Source organism: Macaca fascicularis, chromosome 10, assembly GCF_037993035.2.
Source record: "Macaca fascicularis isolate 582-1 chromosome 10, T2T-MFA8v1.1".
Lineage (NCBI taxonomy): Eukaryota > Metazoa > Chordata > Mammalia > Primates > Cercopithecidae > Macaca > Macaca fascicularis.
The window spans coordinates 101,406,720-101,430,823 of record NC_088384.1 but is presented as its reverse complement, the minus strand read 5'-3'; the positions used below and the strand labels follow the sequence as shown (position 1 = coordinate 101,430,823).

The 24,104-nt window shown below is 50.0% G+C and overlaps 1 protein-coding gene across 1 annotated transcript; it reads left to right on the top strand.

Moving 5' to 3' along the window:
• The first annotated feature begins 918 nt into the window (after nucleotides 1-918).
• On the top strand, nucleotides 919-23,781 carry SDC4 (syndecan 4). Its single transcript, XM_005569131.4, has 5 exons — nucleotides 919-1,018; nucleotides 13,369-13,507; nucleotides 15,984-16,030; nucleotides 18,476-18,674; nucleotides 21,628-23,781. The coding sequence occupies exons 1-5, from the start codon at nucleotides 959-961 to the stop codon at nucleotides 21,777-21,779; spliced, it is 597 nt and encodes a 198-aa protein (XP_005569188.1). The 5' UTR covers nucleotides 919-958; the 3' UTR covers nucleotides 21,780-23,781.
• Nucleotides 23,782-24,104: the final 323 nt, after the last annotated feature.

Genomic DNA, 24,104 nt, shown 5'->3' with positions numbered 1-24,104 from the left:
TCATGGCTCACTGCAGCTTTCATCTCCCTGGCTCAAGCAGTCCTCCCACCTCAGCCTCCAGAGTAGCTGGGGCCACAGGGGTGCACCACAATGCCTGGTTAATTTCTTTAAAAACTTTTTGTAGAGATGGGGTCTCATTATGTTGCCCAGGCTGGTCTCCAATTCCTGGGCTCAAGGGATCCTCCTATTCCTTGGCCTCCCAAAGTGCTGGGATTACAGGCCTGAGCCGTAGAGCCCAGCCGATTTTTGCACGTTTAAATGGTTGGGAAAAAGGTTAAAAGAATAATAGTATTTCGTGACACATGAAAATTATATGAAGTTCAAATGTCGGTGTCTATAAGTAATGTTTTACTAGGACCTAGCCGCCCTCATTCCTTTAGTATTTATGGCTGCTTTTGAGCTACGACGCTGGAGTTTGAATAGTTGTCACAGTGATCGTATGGCCCGCAAAACCTAAAATATTTAGCCCTTTACAGAATAGTTTGCTGTCCCCGGTCTTAACACTGTTCACATCCCATTTGGGAAGTTCTGTATCTTCAGAGGGGAGCACACCCTGTTTGAAGGCTGGTCTAAACTCGACACCCTAGGCAAGTCCTTCCCGTCCCTGGGCCTTAGTTTCCCCAACTGTAAAATGGGGTTAGACGCAGTGATATCTGGGGACCTGCCTAGAAGTGGGTCAAATAAAGGAGGTTGTAGCTCCTGGAGGGTAGGACTAGGGGTTGACTAGGAGCCGGGGGCGGGGGGGGGCGCTGGCAGGGTAGGTCCCTTGGGGTTTCCAACTCCGCGGGCGGGCGCAGTGCCCCACAGGCCTCGCTTCCACTGGGGAATTCCGGGCGGGGTGCAGGCGGCGGGGCGGGGGCGGGCCGGGGCGGGGCCGGTAGGCCGCCTATAAGATGGGTGGCGCGCCCGCCTGGGGCCACTTGCTGCAGCCTGCGCGCCCTCTCCAGTCCGCGGTGCCATGGCCCCCGCCCGTCTGTTCGCGCTGCTGCTGCTCTTCGTAGGCGGAGTCGCCGAGTCGGTGGGTGCTTGGAGGTCCCCGAGGGGGCGGGGGGGCCTCAGGCCGGTGCCTCCTTTGTTCCTTGGAGCGTGGGATCGGGGAGCGGTACGCCACCCCCAACCGGACACCGGGGCCCGGGAAACTTTGTTGGAAACTTTGCTCCGGGGTCACGGGCCATCTCCGGGATGGCTTCACGCGCCGTGCGCCCCTCGCCTGTTGCTCTTCCCGCCTCCCCTGGTCCTGCGGGCTCGTTAGTGACTAAGCCGGTGTCAACTCTTCAACTCCCACACCCTCGTCCCTTCCCTGGTGACCCTGGGGCAGGCTTGGAGCGCTGAATCCCCTCCTCGCTTTCTAGGCGCCCAGAGCGGACAGCTTTAGGATCCGAGATGGCCTGGGTATCCGGGGGCTGCGTGTACTCGGAAGGGGGAGGGGTTTAGGGTTGTGCGAGGCCCTCTTTCACACACCAGCGAGAACTGAGCCCTGACCTCAGTTGTGGCCCCAGCTCTGTCATTGACTTGTGACTTAGGGCAAAGTCCTGCCCTTCTGAATCTCTTCCCAATACTGCACCACGGATCTGAGGGAATGGGGCAAGAGGGGACTGCTACTGCTTTAGGGTTTCTAGAAAGTTGGGGACTCTGCTCTTTTCAAGGACAGAGGAGAGGAATGGTTTAGACTCAACATTTAGCCAGGAGCTGAGCTTCTGCTTTCTGCAAGAAGTGTGTTCATTTTTTCTCAATTGCAGATAAGAAAATTGAAGCATCCACCTTGAGTGAGGTGAAGAGGGTTGGGGGAGAGAAGGCCTCGATCAGCCCAGAGAAACATTCTCACTGCCCACTGGTCTCTGTCATAACTGTCCCTGGGCCAGCAGAAGCTCTATCCATCCCCACAGCCAGCTGAGGAGGAGGGGGTCAATCTCATCTGGGAAACTGGGGGCATGGGAATTACTGGTGAAGGCAATCTGTCCCCCAGTGCCTGAGCTTTGTGCCCCTTTTGTGCCCTTTAGCTCCAGTTTTCAGAGAGAGTGAGTCCTTGCAGTTTAACCACTAATGTTAATTTCTTTGAAAGCCTTGGGGCTCCTATTCCTCTGAATTTACTTAGGGGAAGGTTGATTCTGCCTGCAGGCTCTTCTTGAGGAATGAATGAGACCCTAGGCAATACTTCAGCACAATTCCAGGCATGCCATGATGATTGCAAACATTTAGCGCCTTTGTGGGGGGGCCAGACATTGTTCTAATAACTTTCTAATGGGTATATCAAGGAGCTTAATTCCAACAACAATCCTACTGTGTATTGTTCTTAAACTGGTCCTGAGGCTAGAGAGGTTAAGTAACTTGCCCAGGGTCACACAGTTAATAAACAATAAACGGTGAGTCAGATTGAAATTTAGGCAGCCAGGCTTTCAAGTTTCTGCTTTAGCTTCTATGCTTTGTGCTACTCCAAGCGTCCCATACTTGGTAACTGAAGACGGGTTTAGAATCGGTTGAGATTTTAGGCTGGAAGGCAAAGGAATTCTGAGGTGGGAAGGAAACAAGGCCAGTGAGGTGATGACTTAACCTAAACCAAGGGCTACCTTGCCTGAAAGGTTAGTGGCTGAGGACCCAAGCCTTCTGCCTCTGGCGCAGTGCTCTGAACTAGGCTCTGAAGGATGTGTTGGGGTCAAGCAACTGGGGAAGCATCCGAAGGGATACCTCCTGGGCACTACAGGGAAAAAGAGGAAAGGACCCAGGAGGTTGCTGAGGTCACCATGTGCCCAATCACATGCCAGTTTCCTCCCGGGGCTGTGAGTCTGCAGGTGCTTCGGGGTGCTGAGCAGACAGCTGTGTCCTGGGGACATTCTGAAGGATGTGGTTTGGGGGAAGGGGACTGTGTCAGTCCTGCCTGGGTGACCCATCAGCTGGAGGAGACATCAGCCCTGGGCAGCTGCTTCCTGAGAAAGGTATCAAGTCTCATCCTGACCTCAGCTCTCTCCTTCCTGGCTAATATCACAGACCTCCTGCCTGTAACTGGGGCACAGGGCTTCCCCTTTGGCCTATCCCCTCCCTCTTTTCTAGGTTGTGGTTGGAAAAATCAGACCTAGTCACAGTTGGCTTGGACTGAAGAGATGATCCAGCATGTCCTTTTCTTTTTGCAGGTAGAGAAAAGTGAGGAGGCCCAGGGAGAAGGACTTTGCTAATAGCAGCTAGGATTGATAGAGTACTTTTTGTATGACAGATCTGGTGCATTTTATCCTCACAAAAAAGACCTATCACATGGGGATTCTATTATGCCCACTTTCCAAATGTGACAGGTAAAATGGTACTACTTTGAGTTAGCAGAGAGCATCCAGGACCCCAGGATCTCTGACTAGTAGTCCTCCCATTGTGAGTGGTGTTCCCCCCACTGTTCCATCATTCCCCTTACCACCCCCATGTTTTGGAAGGGAACCCAGGCTCAGTACCCAGCTGTCCTCTCCTCTGTTTGGCTGGGCTTGCTATACTAAACCAGTTCTTCCTGTCCAGCTGGGAGCATTCCCTGATCTGCCTTCCTGCCACTCCCTCTCAGGCCAATTAAAGGCAGCCTTGTTTAGGGAGTCCCCTCCACCCAAAGGTGTTTCTACCCAGGGGCACAGCCTACTGACTTGGCCCCAGGCCCAGGCAGTTCTGGGGAAGTGTCCCCCACCTATCAAGTGTACTTGATAGTTTAAGGACATTTCTGGTCTTCTACAGCGTCCTCTTCTTGAGCGGGGGTGGGCCGGAAGCCGAGGGACTTCTAGGACCCTTGAGTGAACAGTGAGAGCTCTTGGGACTTCTCGAGCCCAGGGAGTTATCAAAAACCCAGGAAAATATTTGGGCCATGATTTGGAGGGTTCCATGAGGTTGGGGGGAGGCTTCTTTCCCTGCTGGGCTGACATCCCCCATCATAAAATGAAAGATTTGAACAGGGTGGCCTCGAATCCTTTCCATCTCTGAATTTGATTAATAACTTAAGTACCTACTATTCAAAAGAGGTCTCTCTCTTGAAGGAATTAAGAAGGAATGAACATACTCCACCAAATTCTGAATCCCCTCCCCCTCCACCCCCACACACCCAGGGCAGGAACTCTGCTCTATTTGTTTTTGTGAAATACCTGTCCCCTAGTTAGTACTCAGGAAATGCTTGTATGAATGAATAAATTCATGCATGTAACTTTATTCTAAATGGTTCATTAACGTTATTTATTTCTAGTAGGAATATCTCCCCGTACTGCAAGGTACTATTTTCTCTATTTTTACAGGAAATGGATGCTCAGAGGAATGCAGTGGCTTGCTAAGGTCAGAATCAGGTCCGACTGATAGGGCAAGGTGTCTGGTTTGAGTGTCCTCAGAATATTCCAGATGAGGAAATTTGCTGGGTTTGAAGGTAGATACCTTAGGTCCTACTTCTGCATTGCTGGGTGACCTTGAGCAAACATGCCCTATTTCTGGGTCTCAGTGCCCCCAACTCTAAAATAAGGAGGCTGGACCATTGCCTTCTAAGGTCCTTCCTGCCCGGAGAGCCCATTGATGAGGGGAGGGGCCCTTTCCTGGTCTCGTTGGTAAAGTCTAAACAAATCCCAGTCTCAGAAGAGAAGTGGGGGTGAGGGGACATTCGGCTCCTGCCATCCCCAGCTCCTAGAAACAGAGGGCTTTTCCAAGGACTTTGAGTGCTAAGCTTGCCTGAATGGGGAGCTGGGGAAGCCAGGCTGGGCTCCCAGCCCCAGCTCCCTGTTGGGAGAAGTTGGCTGCTAGCTGTCCTTCAACCTCCCGGACTGGACAGGCAGGTATGATTTCCAAATGATCGCTTAAAATTGGGGTAAGGGGCTGCACCGAGCGCTGTGAGTCACTGCATGCTAGCGTAGCCTGCCTGAGTCACCCATTTCCTTTCAAACTCTTGGCTAATAGGACAGCTCTGTGGTGGGGGTGTTGGAATGCGCTCAGAGTTTTACCTCGTCCTTTGGGAGTCATTGTTTCAGTGTCCAGGGCCTTGAGGGGACATACAGGAAATGTTTGTACTAGGGCCGGCACTTTCACGTGTGGGCTTTGACATTGTACATTGCCTGCGTGTGGACTTTGACATTGTACGTTGTGCAGCCAGTCCTCAAAATGGGGCTTTAGACCTCTGCAGAGCAGGTAGTACTGTTTTCCCCTTTAAGGCAAAACTGAGGCTGCAACTGGCCTGCATTTTTTCATCGAGCAAAAGCTGGTACCGTTCAGGTTTGGTTTGACCCCAGGATTTTCTGATATTTGTGATGACCCCTCTTTGCTTCCTGGGGCTGGCCAGAGGGCATTGAAACATTGGCTTGGTGTTAGGCAGACCTAACTCCAGACGTGCTAAGTCCACCTCTTACTAGTTACATGAACTCAGTCCTGCTACTCAACCTCTGAGCCCCAGCCTCCCAGTCTGTTAAGAAGATCATGATACCAGTGTGGCGAAGCTTAAAGGAGACGACAGGCCTGTAAATAAAGGCACCTAGTACCATGCCTGGTAGGGAGGAGGTGTTACTTAGTGACAGTTCCCTTCCTTGCCCAGGCCACCTTCATGCCAGGGGGTCCTATCTCCTCCTGGAAAGCTTTCTCCCATTCCCCTTATCCCCCTTATCTACCCCCACACTGGGAGGTGGGAAGGGAGAAGTCCAGGGTGGGGCTGTTGGAGTCCGAATCTCCTATTTGTTTATCTTAGAAGTGGGCTGTTTGCTAATTATTGAATGGGTTTATGTTTAAACAAGAACCAGTTCTGGGCAGCCCCACCTCTCCTGCTGGGATTTGCTGGAGCCTCGTGCTGAACAGTTTGCAGCCTGGAGGGAGAGGGGGCAGGGGGTTTGCCAAGAGTAACGGACCACTCTGGACACGGCCCAGGACTTGGGGTCACCCTCCTGTGCTGGAGGGGCAGAGTTTCTACTCTTAAGGAGGCTGAGTAATTGCAAATAGCACTTTGGGGGGTGAGGTGTTGGTGGACAGAAAAGGTACAGTGTTCTGAAAAGCCAGTTTCTCGTATATTTTCACTGCATGGTGCCCTAGGGAGGGAGGAGAGAGAACACGTATGTCAACAGTTGGGGTCTCATTTAACCTTAGAAGAACAAGCCTGACTTCTTGGGCTGGTTTGTCATTAACTCAGTGGTGACCTTTAGGCGCATTCTTGAACCTCACTGGGGCCTCTCTGGTCCTGTCTGCTGAAGGCTGGGTGACTGAAAAACGGTACAGAAAACTCCAGACCCTGTCCTAGCTCTGCTGCTCACCCAGGGACACACACAGTTAATACGTCACTTTGTTGATGTGAACCCCAGTGTCCTCTATAAAACACCTGTGGCACTCAAAGGTCATAATCGGTGTTTGGCAAACTTGTAAAGTTCTGGCTTTATTAGCACTTAGACAAGGGTTCTTAACCTGGCCAGAGTTTAGCTTTGGGGAGGTGGTGTCTGTGCATGTGTTGAAAATGTAAACTAAGAGTTACAGTTATTGAGGTTTAGACCTTTTTATCCTTTTCAGGGGGCTTCAGTACTCCCCAAAAGGTCACTCTGATCTCAGCAGTTCTTTCTGGCTTTGACCTTTCTACAGTCATCCTTCCTCCCTCCCCCACTTCCCAGCCTTGTTCATGCCTCCCGTTTACCCCAACCCCCACCATCAGCCCAGACCTTCCTATTCAGCGGCTCCCACCCCTTCAGGCTGCGTCTCACCCCTCCCCCGTCCTCCAGGCCAGGGAGCTCGGCTGCTCCAGTTTTCTCTGGCACAGTAGAAGAGGCTGCTGGTCAGGTGACACCTGGGGTAATGGAAAGGGGAGGCAGGGAGAGGCTGGTATGTGTGGAAACAGTGACTTGGTGAAGCCCAGCAGTCAGTGGCCGGCCTGCGGGAACTGGCGGTGTCACTCCAGCCTCTGGGCGTGGGGGCAGCTGTGGCACATGGCTGGCCCGGCTACCCAGAGTGGGGATACTCCTCACCTTGGGGAAGCCCTGCCGGAGCCGTCTGTGGGACAGACTGACCTGGTCTGGAGGATGGCTTCTCTGCGGGGTGGTGAAGGAGGCTGGGAAGAGGCAGGAAGCCAGACCCAGGGCTGATCTAATCAACTGAGACAAGGCTGCAGCGTGGGTTCTCTGCTCTGAGAACACAGGAGGTTTGTTTACATCCCAAGAGCCTCCCTAGCCCTCGGATCCAGCAGGGATTTCGGATCTGCTGCCTAGATTACAAGCTCCAGCTTCAATGCACCTCTGTCTCCGAGGCCCTGAGGGAGCCAGCCCCCTCCTGGCTGTCTCCACCAGTAATCGGAGCAATGCCCAGCTTGGTTACCGGGCTGGGACAGAGGGAGGCTTGTCTCTTTGAGACCTTTTACAGATTGGGAAACTGAGGCTCAGAGAAGGGAATTGTCCACGATCATCCAGAGAGTTGATAACAAAGGTGCTGGATCAGCTCCTGGCAGGGAGACGTCCAGAGGCTCCTGAACCCTTCCCCCATTTCTAGCTGGTACCCTAGGATCCTGGAGTTCTTGCTATGGGAATGGACTGCCTTGGGGCTTGGTGAAAAGCTGGTTGCTGGCAGTGCCAGGCCTGGCGGTCTCCTGAGTGATTGTGTTCAGAGTAACCCGACCTTGAAGGCGACATTTGAACCCTCACTCCACCCCCACCCCAGACCTGGTTTAACCATTCAGGCAGGCACCAGAGCACCAGACCATGGATTGGTGTGTAGTTTCTTTTTACCTTCTAAATACTTTTTTTTTGTCCCTGGGGACCCAGGTCCCCAAGTAGAATTTCAGGTGTTTCTGATCACTGTCATTTGTACCTTCGGGGAAAATAAAAATGGTCTTTACCTCTATCTGCTTAGGACAGGTGGTCAAAGCTGTGTGACCTTGGGCAGGTCTCTGACTATCTGCATCTTTTTTTTCCCACAGTCTGAAGGGACCTGACTGGTTGTTGAAAAGTCTCTGGGCTCAGAAGCAAAATGATAACCCATTATAGGTTATATTCCTTTACAGTTTGCAAAGCACCATCTCCCTGTCCCCAGGCAAACTTCCTTCCAGCGATAGAACTGCCTCTGCAAGTTTTCCCAGGCCTCTGATCCTTTGAGCACTAATCCCACTGGCCAGGAGGAAGGCAGGTGGGGGTTAATCACAGCCACTATTCATTGATCACCTGCTGTGTACCAGGCCACGTGCTGGGTCCCTTGCACACACAAATGCATTCCACTTACCCCTCATCACCCTGCAAGGTGCTACCAGCCCTAGTCACAAAAGAAGAAACCAAGGATTTCAGAGACGAAATAAACTCCCAAGCTCATATAGTTAGGAAGTGGCAGAACTCACACTTGTGAATCCGCCTTGATGCACGACCACTCCGGGTGGTAGAGTCACAGTTGTGGGCCCCAGGTTTTAGCCATTCTGGGGAATGTCTGGCCCTTAAAGAAGTGGGTGGGGTGGGGAAGAACAGTTACTACTAGTGTACACTGCTGGGGGTCGCCTGCCAGAAATCATTCTGGTGGGTCCAGGTGTTGGAGCCCCAGGTACTTGCCATCCCCTCTCCCCACTAAATTTGGCTTACCCAATTATTACCCTTCTGGTCTTGCCTCCTGAAAGAAGGGTCAGGTGTGTCCCCAACCCTGCCTCCCCTGGGGAGGAGCCAGGTGCGGGGAGGCTCTCATTAGTTCACAGTTATCCAAGCCCAGACCCTGAACTCCTCCCTGGTGCCCCAGCCAAGTTTCTGTTCCTTTGTTTAAGCAATATCACTTTCATCTTTGTTTACTCCTGGGCAGGAGCAGGGGTGCCCTGGAGCCCTGGCCCAGGCAATGTGTTGTGGACTGGCGGGTTAGGCTGGAGAGAAGTGAAGAGTGGGTGGCAGTGAGAAGTCTAGTTGTGGTTAGGATGTGGTCTTGAGAAAGATCTGGATTTGAATCCCAGCTCTATTGCTTTCTAGTTGCATGACATTGGATAAGTGACTCAGCTGAATCTTAGTTTTCCCGTCTGCAAAATGGGTAGAGCACCTTGCAAAGCTATTTTGCCAATTAAATGAACTCGTATAAATGAAGTACCCAACATGGTGCTTGGCATGTAGTGGATACTCCTTTTAGTCACTCATGCTTTTCCTGGAGTGACAGAAGCCATAGGATTTGGGGATAGGGTTGGGATAGGATCTTTTCGTAGCTTCATGCCTATAGCCAAAAGACTAGATGGGGAGTATAACTGTAATGACAGCTGCTGCCTGTGGATTTGCTGAGACGCTTAGGGGCAGCCAAGACCCTCGAAGGGGAGAGAAGGTAATTCCAATCTGGGAACCAGGAGACCTGGGTTCTAAGTCCATCTCTGCTGCCAGCTGCTTGGATGACCTTGGCAAAGTCCCTTGTCGTCTTGTCTGTTTGCTAGGTTATAAAATCAGATACCTTCTGTTGGCAGGTGTTAGTTTCTATAGAACAAAAGAGCACTTGCCCTCCCTTCTTTCTCCCCAACAGTCTGGGGAAGAATCTAGGATCTCTAAACCCCAGGCACTGATCCCAGATCCCCACCAGCCACAGGGCCGGCAGGGTCTGTGGGACCCAGGCCCACTGCCCTATTTTTTATTTTTTGGAGACAGGGTCTTCCTCTGTCACCCAGGCTGGAGTGCAGTGGTGCAATCATAGCTCACTGCAGCCTTGACCTCCTGGTCTCAAGTGATCCTCCCACCTCAGCCTCCCGAGTAGCTGGGACCACAGGCATGCACAACCACATTTGGCTAATTTTTGTAGAGATGGGGTTTCACCATGTTGCCCAGGCTGATCTCAAACTCCTGGGCTCAAGTGATCCTCCCACCTTGGCCTCCCAAAATGTTGGGATTAAGCCACTGTGCCTAGCCACCACTGTCTTATTTAGTTGGTAATTTCTGTTGTGTGTTCATGAAAGGGACAAAGATACAAGGAGACTTGAGGGCCCAGAGGGTGCCTTTGCATGTACACACATGAACACACATGCCTGGGCAAAGGTGGGGTGAGCTGAGGAGAACAGACCACATTCTTAGCCAGGAGCAGGGCGGGGTCCATCTCTGGTCAGGGCTGGGTCTGGCTGCTGGGTGGCCTGGTTCTTCAAAGCCATCCCAGACTGAATGGGCTTTATCTGAAAAGAGGGCGGAGGAGAGGAGGGCCGCTGGTGACTTCCCAACCTTTACAGAAAAAAGAGCGATTGCCCACAATCCCACAGGGCTTGGTCCCGTCTTGCTGGCCTAGTCCTAAATGGCTCTTACCCACTTGGGAGTTTCCTTCCTTCTTGTCAGAGGTCATGGGTGGAGAAGGGACCAAAACAGGGCAGAGAGGGGACTTCCAGAGCTGAAGGAGAGATTTAATTCCCTCTGTCCTCCCATCACCACTGGGAGCTGAAAGAAGTTTCTTCCCAGCCCCTTGACTTGCTGTAGGAGGGAAATCCTGGGCTCATCTAAATGCAGCCTTTGAAGACTCCATCTTTCCAGAACTTTGGAATAGTATCGAATCCCGGCCATGCCACGGAGCCCCGGGGTGACTTTAGACTGGACTAGTTTCTTTTTTGAAAACTGAATATAAAAATGAAAGGTTAAGGATGAACAGGTGCCCACAAAGAAGGCTGAACTGGAAATAAATCTTGGTTTCAGCCTTGGTTTTGCTGCTGACTTGGCTGCAAGATCTTCACACCCCACTTTCGCTCATAGCCTTCATTTCTTTAATGTAAAACGGAGGTAATTCCTAACAGCCAATGGGCATGCTAATCCCATGGGTTGTTTTGAAATATCTCTTAGCACTTTCACATACTGAAGAGAGGCTGGATGCATAAACAACATTCCGTGGCTCCCAGGGGCAATGAGGAGTGGGAAAAGGTCTCTCAGCCTGAGACAAATCTCCTGATGGAACTACAGCCCCTATTGAGGACTTTCACCTGGTCAACAAGTGGCCAAAGTGTACCATTCTTTCTTTCTCCCGACTGGATTTGACCCTCCCCCACCCCACCGACTTAACAGGGCTCCCTTGGAGCCTGGGGCAGGCTGGTGGCCCCGTGTGCATATGTGTTCATGCGTGTGTTTATGTGTTTGTGGTTAAAGATCCAGGTGAGTGATGCCTTGGTTCTGGTCCAGTGTGGCTACTTCCTGCTCGTGTGACCTTGGACAAGTGACTTTACTTTTCTGAGCCCTTGTTTCCATCTCTGCAAAAAGGGACTATTCAAAGGACCTAGAGAGGCTGTGTGCTTGTTGAAGGCCTGTCACTTGGGTTCTTGGGGGATTTGCCGCAGGAGATGGAAGTAGGAGCCCAGGGACCCTGCCCTTAGGTATAGTCACTTGGGCAGCCACGGGGAGCCTTCCTCCTGCTCTGCCAAACCAAAGCCACAGGCACGGGCTATATGCGGGGGCTTGAATTCCAGCACCAGCAGCCCAGCAGCTCCTGATTCCCGAGTCATGAAGTCATCTCTGACCAGGACTTAACCTCTCTGGCTTTCCACCCCCACGGGTGCCAAGTGTTCAGCAGAGATTCTCCCCACTCCCTGGGGAGAGAGTGATTCCTGGCCACTGCCTTTCTTGCAGCCTGACCCCGCTCCCTTCCGAGAATCCAGCATCCTCCCACTGTGGGGGTGGAAGAGGGGCATGAGGGTCAGGCTCCACCTGCCTCTCCCCGGAAGCCCAGGGGGAGAGTACAGGAGTGGCTCCGAGGCAGCTTTCCTGGGCCTCTCCTGCAATGACAGTAGCCTTATCTCAGGGACAGATGCTCCTTCTCACACCCCCTCCTTTGTCAATGGCAGTCTCAGCTGAGTGAAGGACAGGCTGGGATGTCCGAAACAGAGACCTGACCTCTTTCTATCCTGAGTTATGTAGCGAACACTCTGTGTGACCTTGGGCAAGTCCTTGCCCTGTTCCAGGCTCAGATTCAAGTTGTGTGGAACAGGAGGACAGGAGCTCCTTGGGTCCTGGAATTCTGTGATTCTAAGCAGACTCCCAGCTCCCGCAGTTACGGGGTCTGGAGATGGCAATGTCTTGCAGCGGGAGGGGCATGGTGTATTGAACTTAATGAAAAACCCCAGGTCTCCTGGCAAATACTAGGCACTTTAATGTTTGAATTAATTAATAGAATAATGAACTTTGCTCAGAGCAGCTGTTCTCTGGGCAAACAGAAGCCTGAGCCCAGAAGCTGGAGGAAGGGTGATGGGCATCCAAATGCTTCCTGTGCTCTTGAGGGTGCTTTGTTCCCACTCCGTGGAGCTGCAGGATGGGAGCAGGGTACCTGATGTACTGTAGGGCTGCCCGGGACCTTTGACACTTTCCTTTGGCAAGCTGTTTGGTGGGAGCGGACCTGAGACTCTGTCATGATCAGCTGTGTCTCCATGGGGTAGTGGCTGAGTGACGTTTATGGGTACTGGAGTGGATGGTCTGTGAAGGTGAGGATTGTGCCTCTTGGTGTCTGCATGGTGCTGCCAGCAGAGCCGATCTGTGGGAGATGTTTGGAAGGCAAGACTGAATCCAGGAGTGCACTCCTGAGTCATCAGGTCTGGGCAGCGCCCTGACCTGAGGCTGTCTTAGGGTGTGCGTGAGGCAGCCCTGTCTGTCCCGGCCCAGACTGACTCAGCTGGGAAAAGTGTCCTGGACTGGGCAAGACCAGAACCAGCAGCCCACTCCCTGTCCTGTGTGAATCAGCTGCCCCTGCATCACAGAGCCCTGGAGTGTAGCATCCCAGGGCCCTGTGCATGGAGACTCCTGGCTCTGAAGTCAGGCAGCCCTGTGTGTGCAATCCTTGCTCTTCCATCCGCCAGCTGTGTCACCAAAAGAAAATGACTCTCTCGGCTGTAAAAATAAGTGAATAACATGCCTCCAGAGTTATTAAAACAGGGCCCGGCACACAGCAAGTGCTTGGTAAATGATACCTAGCCATATTAATACTTTGATTATTACCTCATTTACTATTTTTATTTTTTTTTGAGACGGGGGTCTCACTCTATAGCTCAGGCTAGAGTGCAGCGGCACGATCCTGGCTCACTGCAACCTCCACCTCCCGGGTTCAAGCAATTCTCCTGTCTCGGCCTCCCAAGTAGCTGGGACTACAGGTGCAAGCCACCACGCCCAGCTAATTTTTGTATTTGTGGTAGAGATGGGGTTTCACCGTGTTGGCCAGGCTGGTCTTGAACTCCTGACCTCAGGTGATCCACCTGCCTCAGCCTCCCAAAGTGTTGGGATTACAGGTGTGAGCCACAGTACCCAGCCTCATGTACTATTTTTATTTGCCCAGAATGGGAAAGAGACTTGCTTAAGGACACACGGCAAGTTAGAGGTAGAGTGGGATCCAAGACGCAGGTCTCCAGGCCCTGGCCTGGTCTCTTTTTAGTTTTTGAATGCCCACTTCACTAGCTTTCAGGCATCGGCTGTCATGGAGCACTGGGGATGTTGGCTGATGTGTCTCCTTTCTTTATCTTAGATCCGAGAGACTGAGGTCATCGACCCCCAGGACCTCCTAGAAGGCCGATACTTCTCCGGAGCCCTACCAGATGATGAGGATGTAGTGGGACCCGGGCAGGAATCTGATGACTTTGAGCTGTCTGGCTCTGGAGATCTGGGTACGGAAGGTGTGGTGGGCAGGCGTAGGCACAAAGCTGGAGGGAGTGGTGGCCTAAGCAACCAGGAGGGTGCCCATGCCTTGAGACTTGGATTTTTGTGGGACTTTTCCTAGAATGCCCTTCCTCCTTCTCAAAAAAAGGGGAGACAAAAGTAATGGATTAACCTTTTCCATCCCTGAGAGCCCCTGGGGACAAGCTGTGTGCTGCTTTGAAGTCATTGGTAGCTCCGGGTTTTCTGAGCTCCAGCCTGAACCTGTCCTCATGGGCTCTTCTCTTTGCTGCAGGGCATGGTGGGGGTGGGGTGAGGGTAGGCTGGGTGGCAGGACAGGGTTGGGGTGGCGAAAGAGGACCCATAGAATGTTTTCCTTTCTCTGAAAGGAAAAGTTCCAGCCTGTGCCACATGGTGAGAACTTGTCTCTACAAAAACACAAAAATTGGCCAGACGTGGTGGCATGCACCTGTAGGAGTCCCAGTTACTTGGGAGGCTGAGGCGGGAGGATCCCCTTGAGCCTAGGAGGTTGGGACTGCAGTGAACCAAGATCATGCTACTGTACTCCAGCCTGGGTGACAGAGTGAGACCTTTGTCTCAAAAAAAAAAAAAAAAAAAAAAAGAAAGAAAGAAAAGAAAAGTAGCAGTTTAGAAGTGGGGATGGGGTGGGAGGGGGCATGAGTGGGCAGAGATGTAGTTGGGAAACCAAGAACAAGTCCCTGCTTCAGTGGGGGTGGGGTGGGTGAAGGGCCCAAGGCCTCCAGGCCAGACAACTGATAAATGTCCCTCCTATGTGCAGAGAGGTGTTAATGATCGCAAGTTTTAGCTCTGGAGTCACATGGTCCTGAGTTCAAGCCTCCACCCTGTGTGAACTGAGCCTCAGTTTTCTAATCTGTAAAATGGGAATAATAAAGATAGTAAGTACATCAGTGTTGTGGGGACTGAACTGACAAAGCTTTTGGCACCCACCAAGCACTCAGTACATGTGTGTTTGGTTTTTTAAAAATATAAATTTTATGATCAGGTGTGGTGGCTCATGCCTGTAATCCCAGCACTTTGGGCGGCCAAGGCAGGCAGATCCACGAGGTCAGGTGTTTGAGACCCACCTGGCCAACATGGTGAAACCCCGTTTCTACTAAAAATACAAAAATTATCCAGGTGTGGTGTCGGGTGCCTCTAATGCTGGCTACTTGGGAGGCTGAGGCAGGAGAATTGCTTGAACCTGCGAGGCAGAGGTTGCAGTGAGCTGAGATCGCACTGCTTGCACTCCAGCCTGGTGACAGAGCAAGACTCCATCTTGAAAAAAAATAAAAATAAAAACATAAATTTTATTATGTGCATTTAAGGCATACAACATGATGTTATGGGATACATATAGATAGTAAAAACGTTACTACAGTGGAGTTAATTAATATATCCATCATCTCACATAGTCATCCAGTAAATGTTTTAATATTGCAGTTAGAGTTTTCTTTCTCAATAGTTAATTCACTGGGGATCTTGTTAAAATGTAGATTTTGGCCGGGCATGGTGGCTTACACCTGTAATCCAAGCGCTTTGGGAGGCCAAGGCGGGTGGATCATGAGGTCAAGAGATCGAGACCATCCTGGCCAACCAACATGGTGAAACCTCGTCTCTACTAAAAATACAAAAATCAGCTGGGCATCGTGGCACACCCCTGTAGTTCCCGCTACTTCGGAGGCTGAGGCAGGAGAATCCCTTGAACCCAGGAGGTGGAGGTTACAGTGAGCCGAGATGGCACCACTGCACTCCAGCCCAGGCGACAGAGAGAGAGACTCTGTCTCAAAAGGAAAAAAAAAAAAAAAAAAGTAGATTTTGATTCAGTCAGCCCTGAAATTCTACATTTTTTTTTTTTTTTTTTTTTTGAGACAAAGTCTTGTTCTGTCACCCAGGCTGGAGTGCAGTGGCACGATCTTGGCTCACTGCAACCTCTGCCAACCAGGTTCAAGCGATTCTCCTGCCTCAGCCTCCCGAGTAGCTGGGATTACAGGCGCCTGCCATCACGCCCGGATAAGTTTTGTATTTTTATCAGAGATAGGGTTTCACTATGTTGGCCAGGCTGGTCTCGAACTCCTGACCTCAAGTGATCTGCCCGCCTTGGCCGCCCAAAATGCTGGGATTACAGGTGTGAGCCACCGTGCCTGGCCTTGAAATTCTACATTTCTAACCAACTCTCAGGTGTTGCTATTGGTTTTTGGATCCACACTTTGCAGAGCAAGGGTTTAGAGCAAATGAAGCCTCTGCCCAGCGACCAGCTCACACATTCCTGTGAAAGAGCCAGGGGTTGGGTCTGAGGAGCCCCATTTTACAGATGAGATGACTGAGGTAGGGGTGGGGAAGCTTGCTTGCTGGACATTGAGCATTTGGAGGCTGGTTGTAAGGTGGAGCTACCACCAACCCTGGCTGAAGGGGTCATTTTCCTGGGGTAATGGGCCTCACACTCACACAGCTATTCTGACCTTACAGATGACTTGGAAGACTCCACGATCAGCCCTGAAGTTATCCATCCCTTGGTAAGTAGCTACATGCTTCTGCCTCTTCCACTTTTCTCCTCTACAGCAGACCTATTAGGAGAGGCAGAAAATACAGCCCCCATAGGCAGAATAAGTGAGGGGTCTTACCCCACTATGCGGGAAGGCTTTTTAAAAATCTGGCCCTGGGCTGGGCGTGGTGGCTCAGGCCTGCAATCCCAGCACTTTGGGAGGCTTGAGGTCAGGAGTTTGAGACCAGCCTGGGCAACATGATGAAACCTGTCTCTACGAAAAATAAAAAAATTAGTCAGGTGTGGTGGCATTGTGCCTGTAGTCCCAGCTACTTGAGAGGCTGAGGTGGGAGAATGGCTTAAGTCCAGGAGGCAGAGGTTGCAGTGAGCCAAGATTGTGCCAGTGCACTCCAGTCTGGGTGACAGAGCCAGACTGTTAAACAAACAAAAAAATCTGGTCCCAGCCTCATTTTGCAGGTTGCTGGTAGGCCATCCTCCCTGCAGGGATAGTCACCATCAACACCAACTCCTTTTCTCTACATTTATAGCTATTTCCTAGCATTGATATAAAAGTATATATACAGGCCAGGCGCAGTGGCTAATGCCTGTAATCCCAGCACTTTGGGAGGCCAAGGCAGGCAGATCACCTGAGGTCAGGAGTTCGAGACCAGCCTGGCCAACATGGTGAAACCCTATCTCTACTAAAAACACAAAAAATTAGCCAGGCCTGGTGGCGGGCACCTATAGTCCCGGCTACTTGATTGGGAGGCTGAGGTAGGAGAATCGCTTGAACCTGGGAGGCAGAGGTTGCAGTGGGCAGAGCCATTGCACCCCAGCCTGGGCGACAGAGTGAGACTCCCATTCAAAAAAAAAAAAAAAAAAGTATACATATATAATTCTGTGAACTGTGTTTTTCACTTAGACTGGTCATGAGTATTTGCCTGCATAATTTAATGCTCTTGTCATTTTTATAGGCTGCATAATAGTTTACCTGATTCCTTTTATTGATGGAAAAATGGTTTATAATTTCTTAACATTTTAAAATGATAACACTGCAGCAAACATCTTTTTTATTTTTACAGAGCGATAACAAGTTTATTAAGAAAGTAAAGGAATAAAAGAACGGCTACTCCGTAGGTAGAGCAGTGGCATTGGCTGCTGGTTGCCCATTTTTATGGTTATTTTTTGATTATATGCTAAGCAAGGGGAAGATTATTTATGAGTTTTCCAAGAAAGGGGTGGGCAATTCCCAGAACTAGGGGGTCCTCCCCTTTTTAGACCATATAGAGTAACTTCCTGATTTGCCAGGACATTTGTAAATTGTCATGGCATTGATGGGAGCATCTCTTAGCATGCTAATATAGTATAATTAGCATATAATGAGCAGTGAGGCCAACCAGAGGTCAGTTTCATTGCCATCCTGGTTTTGGTGGGTTTTAGCTGGCTTCTTTATTGCAACCTGTTTTATCACAAAGGTCTTTATGACCTGTATCTTGTGCAGACCTCCTATCTCATACTGTTACTTAGAATGCTTAACTTACTGGGAATGTGGCCCAGCAGGTCTCAGCCTTATTTTACCCAGCCCTTATTCAAGATGTAGGCACTCTGATTCAAACACCTGACATTTTCCCCCTCCCTTTTATAAGAGAACCCTTAATCCTAAAGGTTGCAGCGGGACAAAGATCCATCTTCTGTAACTTCTTCATGCTGAATAGGGTGATGATATTCCTGCTTAACTATTAGGGCCTCTTGTAGGGAGGAGCTCAGTCAGAAAGCGCCAGTATGGTGAGGGCCATTCATAACTTTTAGTTCTGACAAAAGGTAATACCCAAAGTCCTTCAATCAGTGCTGCAGTTCATTTCCTTTTTGTTCCGGGGTCTCGTCCGTCTCGTCCCTTCTGTGGTTCTCCAGAAAGATGTTACCAGAAAGGTTCCTGATCCAGACCCCACGGGAGAGGGTTCTTGGATCTCGCACAAGGTAGAATTCAGGGTGAGTCCATAGAGTAAAGTGAAAGCAAGTTTATTAAGAAAGTAAAGGAATAAAAGAATGGCTACTTCATAGGCAGAGGAGCTACAGCAAGCATCTTTAACACGCAGTCTCTGAAGAGCTCCGTAAGATAGAGTTTCCAGGGCAAAACTGCTACTTTAAAGCGCAAATGATGTCTAAGGTTTTGCCAAACTGCTTCCAGGGTGGTTGGTCTGGAATAACCAGTGGCCAGCAGTGCAGGAGAGCACCTGCTCCCCTGTTCCCTTGGTCGCATTCATTTTTCATTTAAGACAGATATACTAGAAAAGTTGGGGATAAGCATTTTGGCAGCATAATTGTGGAGAGGTTGTTGCCAATTCCTGCTCCAGGACCACATGGTTCAGCTGAATATGGCAGAACCAGATTCTCTGCCTGGCTGAATGTCCCTGTCCCCTTTGCCCTGAGTCTTCCAAAATATGCTGAGTGTCTCTTCTCCTTTCTGCCCATCCAGGTGCCTCTAGATAACCATATCCCTGGGAAGGCAGGGTCTGGAAGCCAAGTCCCCACTGAAACCAAGAAACTGGAGGAGAATGAGGTTATTCCCAAGAGGATCTCACCCATTGAAACAAGTGAGGATGTGTCTAACAAGGTGTCCATGTCCAGCACTATGCAGGGCAGCAATATCTTTGAGAGAACGGAGGTCCTGGCAGGTAAGGCCCCATGCTGTTTATAAGATGCCCTGAAGGTGGAAAGGGGCTCAGTGGGGGAGAACACCTGCAGGCAGGGATGCCTCCAGCCCATGAGGCTCCTTGGTGCCCCTTCCTTTTGCCCATTCACATTCCTCTAGAACATTGAAAGACTACACCTCCCTTATGGGGTGGCTCTGACTGTGCAGCCTGGTGGAGGGCGAGGAAAAAGTGCCTATCAAAGGCTTCTGGAAAATAGGCATTGAGTCATTCTCTTGCCTTAAGTCCTTCTCATTTATTTTTCAAAGGACTTTCACTGTATAGGTTTGGCATCTGGGAGTTAATCATTAAAAGTTAATTTCCCTTATAAGTCTGGAGGCTCCTTCGAATTGGGTTAGCTCCCCCTCCTGCTACTGTATCACTTGGCAGCCTTGTGACCTTGGCTGAGAAGCTTTCGAACTTGATCAGCCTCAGTTTCCTTATCTGTAAAATGGGTACAGTGATACCTCCTGGGGTTGATATAATGAGTCCATGAAAAATAAAATATTAAAGAACTTTGCACACTGTAAAGGACTGTTCTGATTTGGCCTCAGTTGAGAGTTCTTTACTGGAATGTGCATCGTGAGGAATGTTTTGTCCCAGGGTGTTGACAAGAGGGATGGAGGGAACTCCTCAAGGTCATGGCTGAGGGCCTGTCTGGATGAACTGGCCCGGCAAGTGGGCACCCTGGACCCATGCTGGGTAGCTCCTGTCTCCTGGGAATCAGCAGGGCGAGCAGCTCCGAAGAGGCTTGAGCTATAGGGACAGAGCCTGGATTCATCCAGGACAGATAAAAGGTCTCACCTGCCTCTTGTAAAGAGGGTTCCTGGGAGCACAGCCCCAGGTGACTGGGCCCACCTCAGCCCTGACCCCGGCTTCCTGGTATCGGAGCCAAAGTTCTTTTTGCTTTTGTTTCAGAAGTAAAAAGATTTGCATAAGGCTTTGGGTTTGCATAAGGTTTTGCTCTAATTAACTAAAGGTGCTATTGCTCCCAAAGAAAAATTTGAAAACCACTGGTTAATACAAGCACCTGCTTCTTACACATGGGGAGACTGAGGCCCAGGCTTTGGGCCACATAGTGAGAAAAGAACTGAAGCCAGGTTATCTATTTGATCTTCCATTTGAGAATTATACAAGCCTAAGAGCCTTATGTGAAAAGTGACATTGTTAGCTGGTATGGTGGAATCCCCCATTCCAGAAGCTTTAATCAGCACCCAGGAGCTTTATTAAATGCTTGCTGTATACTGTGCGATTCCTGTGCCTCTCATTGAGTCCCTACAATACAAAACTGAGTCTAAAGAACTTATGCGAAGTCACAAAGCTGGGAAGCGGTAGACCTGGCATTTGGACCAAGGACCACAGTCAGCTTCCGAGCCTCTGCTTGAAACTTGACCCTGTGGGTCGTCCCAGTGCAGACCTAGGGCCTCATGGAGCAACTGGGGCCATCAGAGGGAAAGATGATAAAGACAAGAATGGGGTTGATGCCTGATATTCCATGTGCTTTCTCTGGCACCTCCTGGGGGTACTTTATTGTTGCTTTTTCATAGGATTTTACCTAAGAAAGAACCTTGCTTGACTCCTCTGTGCCACTCTGTCCCCATTGTGTACATAGATTTGTAGTGTGTGCAGGGATGGAAAATTAATCTTCTTAGCCCGAGTAAGACCGAATTAGGGGACTCAATCTGCCACAGAAGGGATTCTGTGAGGCATCCCCGCCCCTAGCAAACAGGAAAGAGTCATTCAGGCCACCTGGCAGAGTGGACAGGCCAGACCCACTCACCGTTAGACGCCCATCTTTGCCTGACACTAGGCAGGTTCTCCTCTCAGAGCCTGAACGTGTCATTTATTAAGTACCTCCTGTTGTGCACACCTGATTCCGGGGGTTCGGGACACAGATACAAACCTCAAACCTTTTCAGTTAATGAATCTTGAGAATATGCTATGCACTAGGCACTGTTCTAAGCACTTTGAATGGATTAATTTATTTAATCCTTAGGACAAATGTATGAGAAAGGTATGGCTATTCCCATTTTACAATAGGGAGATGAAGGAAACTTGCCCCAAATCACATAGCCAGGAAGTAGGAGTGAAAACCAGGCTTTAGCTACTGAGTTCTGTATGTAATTGTAACATAAGAGCTTGGAATTAGTATGTTCTGCATGTGTGCACTTTGAATGCACATACTTGTCCATGAAGGGTAGGCTATATAGGTAAATATGCACACAGGGAAAGCTAGAGAGTGCCCTGTGCTAAGGACTGCAGGATAAATATGTCTATAGGGATAGCCATAGCCTACCATTTTCTCCTGTTCCTAGCTCAGTTAGTGCTAGGCTGTTGCAGGGCAGTCTGCTTGGTGTTTGGAAAGAGCCTGGGCTTTAGATTCAGGCAGATGTGGGTTAAAGTAGTGGCCTTGGCCGAGTGCGATGGCTCACGCCTGTAATCCCAGCACTTTGGGAGGCCAAGGTGGGCGAGGTCAGGAGTTCAAGACCAGCCTGGCCAACATAGTGAAACCACATCTCTACTAAAAATACAAAAATTAGCCAGGCACGGTGACATGTGCCTGTAGTCCCAGCTACTCGGGAGTCTGAGGCAGAAGAATTGCTTGAACCCGGGAGGTAGAGGTTGCAGTGAGCCGAGTTCACGCCACTGCACTCCAGCTTGGGCAACAGAGTGAGACTTCATCTCAGAAACAAAACAAAACAAAAAAGTAGTGGCCTTGGCACTAGCCCTGTGGTCTTCAGTGACTTAAAATGCCAACAAGCCCCTTCTTATAACTGGGGTCATGAGGTCAACTTCAATAAGGCGTCAGCTTGCCTGGCACAGGCAGTGGTGACGGTGAGGACGTCTGGTTGTAAGAGAACTGACGGTGGGGGAAAGAGGGTCCCTAGGTCCCGATGAGGAGCTCTCACCCGCACCTCTTCTCTCTCCTCCTCTCCAGCTCTGATTGTGGGTGGCGTCGTAGGCATCCTCTTTGCCGTCTTCCTGATCCTCCTGCTCATGTACCGTATGAAGAAGAAGGATGAAGGCAGCTATGACCTGGGCAAGAAACCCATCTACAAGAAAGCCCCCACCAATGAGTTCTACGCGTGAAGCTTGCTTGTGGGCACTGGCTTGGACTTTAGCAGGGAGGGAAGCCGGGGGATTTTGAAGGGTGGACATTAGAGTAGGGTGAGGTCAACCTAATACTGACTTGTCAGTATCTCCAGCTCTGATTACCTTTGAAGTGTTCAGAAGAGACATTGTCTTCTACTGTTCTGCCAGGTTCTTCTTGATCTTTGGGCCTCAGTTTCCCTGGCAGAAAAATGGGTTCAACTTTCTGGCCTTTCTGAAGGCAAGCCTGGGATTGGATCACTTCTCAAACTTCCAGTTAAGAATCTAGGTCTGGCCTCAAGCCCATACTGACCATGCCTCATCCAGAGCCCCTCTGAAGCCAGGGGGCTAACGGGTGTTGTGTGGAGTCCTGGCTGGAGGTCCTCCTGCAGTGGCCTTCCTCCCTTCCTTTCACAGCCGGTCTCTCTGCCAGGAACTGGGGGAAGGAACTGGAACCACCCGCGCCTTGAGATGTTTCTGTAAATGGGTACTCGTGATCACACTACGGGAGTCTCTGTGGTATATACCTTGAGCCATTCTAGGCTCTTTCAAGTGACTTTTGGAAATCAATCTTTTTTATTTGGGGGGGAGGATGGGGAAAAGAGCTGAGAGTTTATGCTGAAGTGGATTTATAGAATATTTGTAAATCTATTTTTAGTGTTTGTTCGTTTTTTTTTTTTACTGTCCATTCCTTTGTGCAGAGTGTATCTCTCTGCCTGGGCAAGAGCGTGGAGGTGCCGAGGTGTGTTCATTCTCTTGCACATTTCCACGGCACCTGCTATGTTTCTATTTAATGGTTTTTGTTTTTGTTTGTTTCTTGAAAATGATAGAAGAGCTGGAGAGATGATTTTTATTAATTTTTTTTTTTTTTTTTTTTTTTTACTATTTATAGCTTTAGATAGGGCCTCCCTTCTCCTCTTCTCTCTTTGTTCTCTTTCATTAAACCCCTTCCCCAGTTTTTTTTTTTTTTTTTTTTTAATACTTTAAACCCTGCTCCTCATGGCCTTGGCCCTTTCTGAAGCTGCTTCCTCTTATAAAATAGCTTGTACCGAAACGTAGTTTTTTTTTTTTTTTTTTAGCAGATCCCAAAATATAATGAAGGGGATGGTGGGATATTTGTGTCTGTGTTCTTATAATATATTATTATTCTTCCTTGGTTCTAGAAAAATAGATAAATCTATTTTTTCAGGAAAGAGTGTGGTATTTCCAGTTTGATGTGGCTGGGTGGTTGAGCGAGTGAATTTTCATGAGGCTGGGTGGGTTTTTGCCTTTTTCTCTTGCCCTGTTCCTGGTGCCTTCTGATGGGGCTGGAATAGTTGAGGTGAACGGTTCTGCCTTTTCTGCCTTCTGTTTGGGACCCAGCTGGTGTTCTTTGGTTTGCTTTCTTCAGGCTCTAGGGCTGTGCTATCCAATACAGTAACCACATGCGGCTGTTTAAAGTTAAGCCAATTAAAATCACATAAGATTAAAAATTCCTTCCTCAGTTGCACTAACCACGTTTCTAGAGGCGTCACTATATGTGGCTCATGGCTACTGTATTGACAGCAGAGAGCATGTCCATCTATTGGACAGCACTGTTCTAGAGAACTGAACTGGCTTAACGAGTCACAGCCTCAGCTGTGCTGGGACGACCCTTGTCTCCCTGGGTAGGCGGAGGGGAATGGGGGAGGGCTGATGAGGCCCCAGCTGGGGCCTGTTGTCTGGGATCCTCCCTCTCCTGAGAGGGGAGGCCTGGTGGCTTAGCCCAGGCAGGTCAGTCATGTCTCCTCCTGACCCCAGTGGCTGGGGTGAGGGGAACCACCCTCCCTTGCTGCACCAGTGGCCATTAGCTCCCGTCACCACTGCAACCCAGGGTCCCAGCTGGCTGGGTCCTCTTCTGCCCCCAGTGCCCTTCTCCTCGGGCTGTGTTGGAGTGAGCACGTCCTCTATAGGCACCTCTCACACTGTTGTCTGTTACTGATTTTTTTTGATAAAAAGATAATAAAACCTGGTACTTTCTAAACTTCCTGCCTCTGTCATTTTAGTCATAACAAGTCATCCTTTTTGGGCTGTGTATCCCCTTGATCTCAGTGGAGCATGAAGAAACTCCCCTGACCAAATCCCCATGGGGTGCCAGACATGCCGGGGGTGGGCAGAGGGTGGGAGCAGAGCTGTAAGAAGGCAGGAAGGGGCCTAGAGAGGAGGGAAGACGTCAGAACATGCACCCTGATGGCCTATGCAGCATATCACCCCTACTTCAAGGTTTTGTTTAGGTGGCACTGTGTTTAAATAGCAAACACAAAAATCTTTGCATCAGTTGCCATCCATAGAAATCAGGAGGTTTCT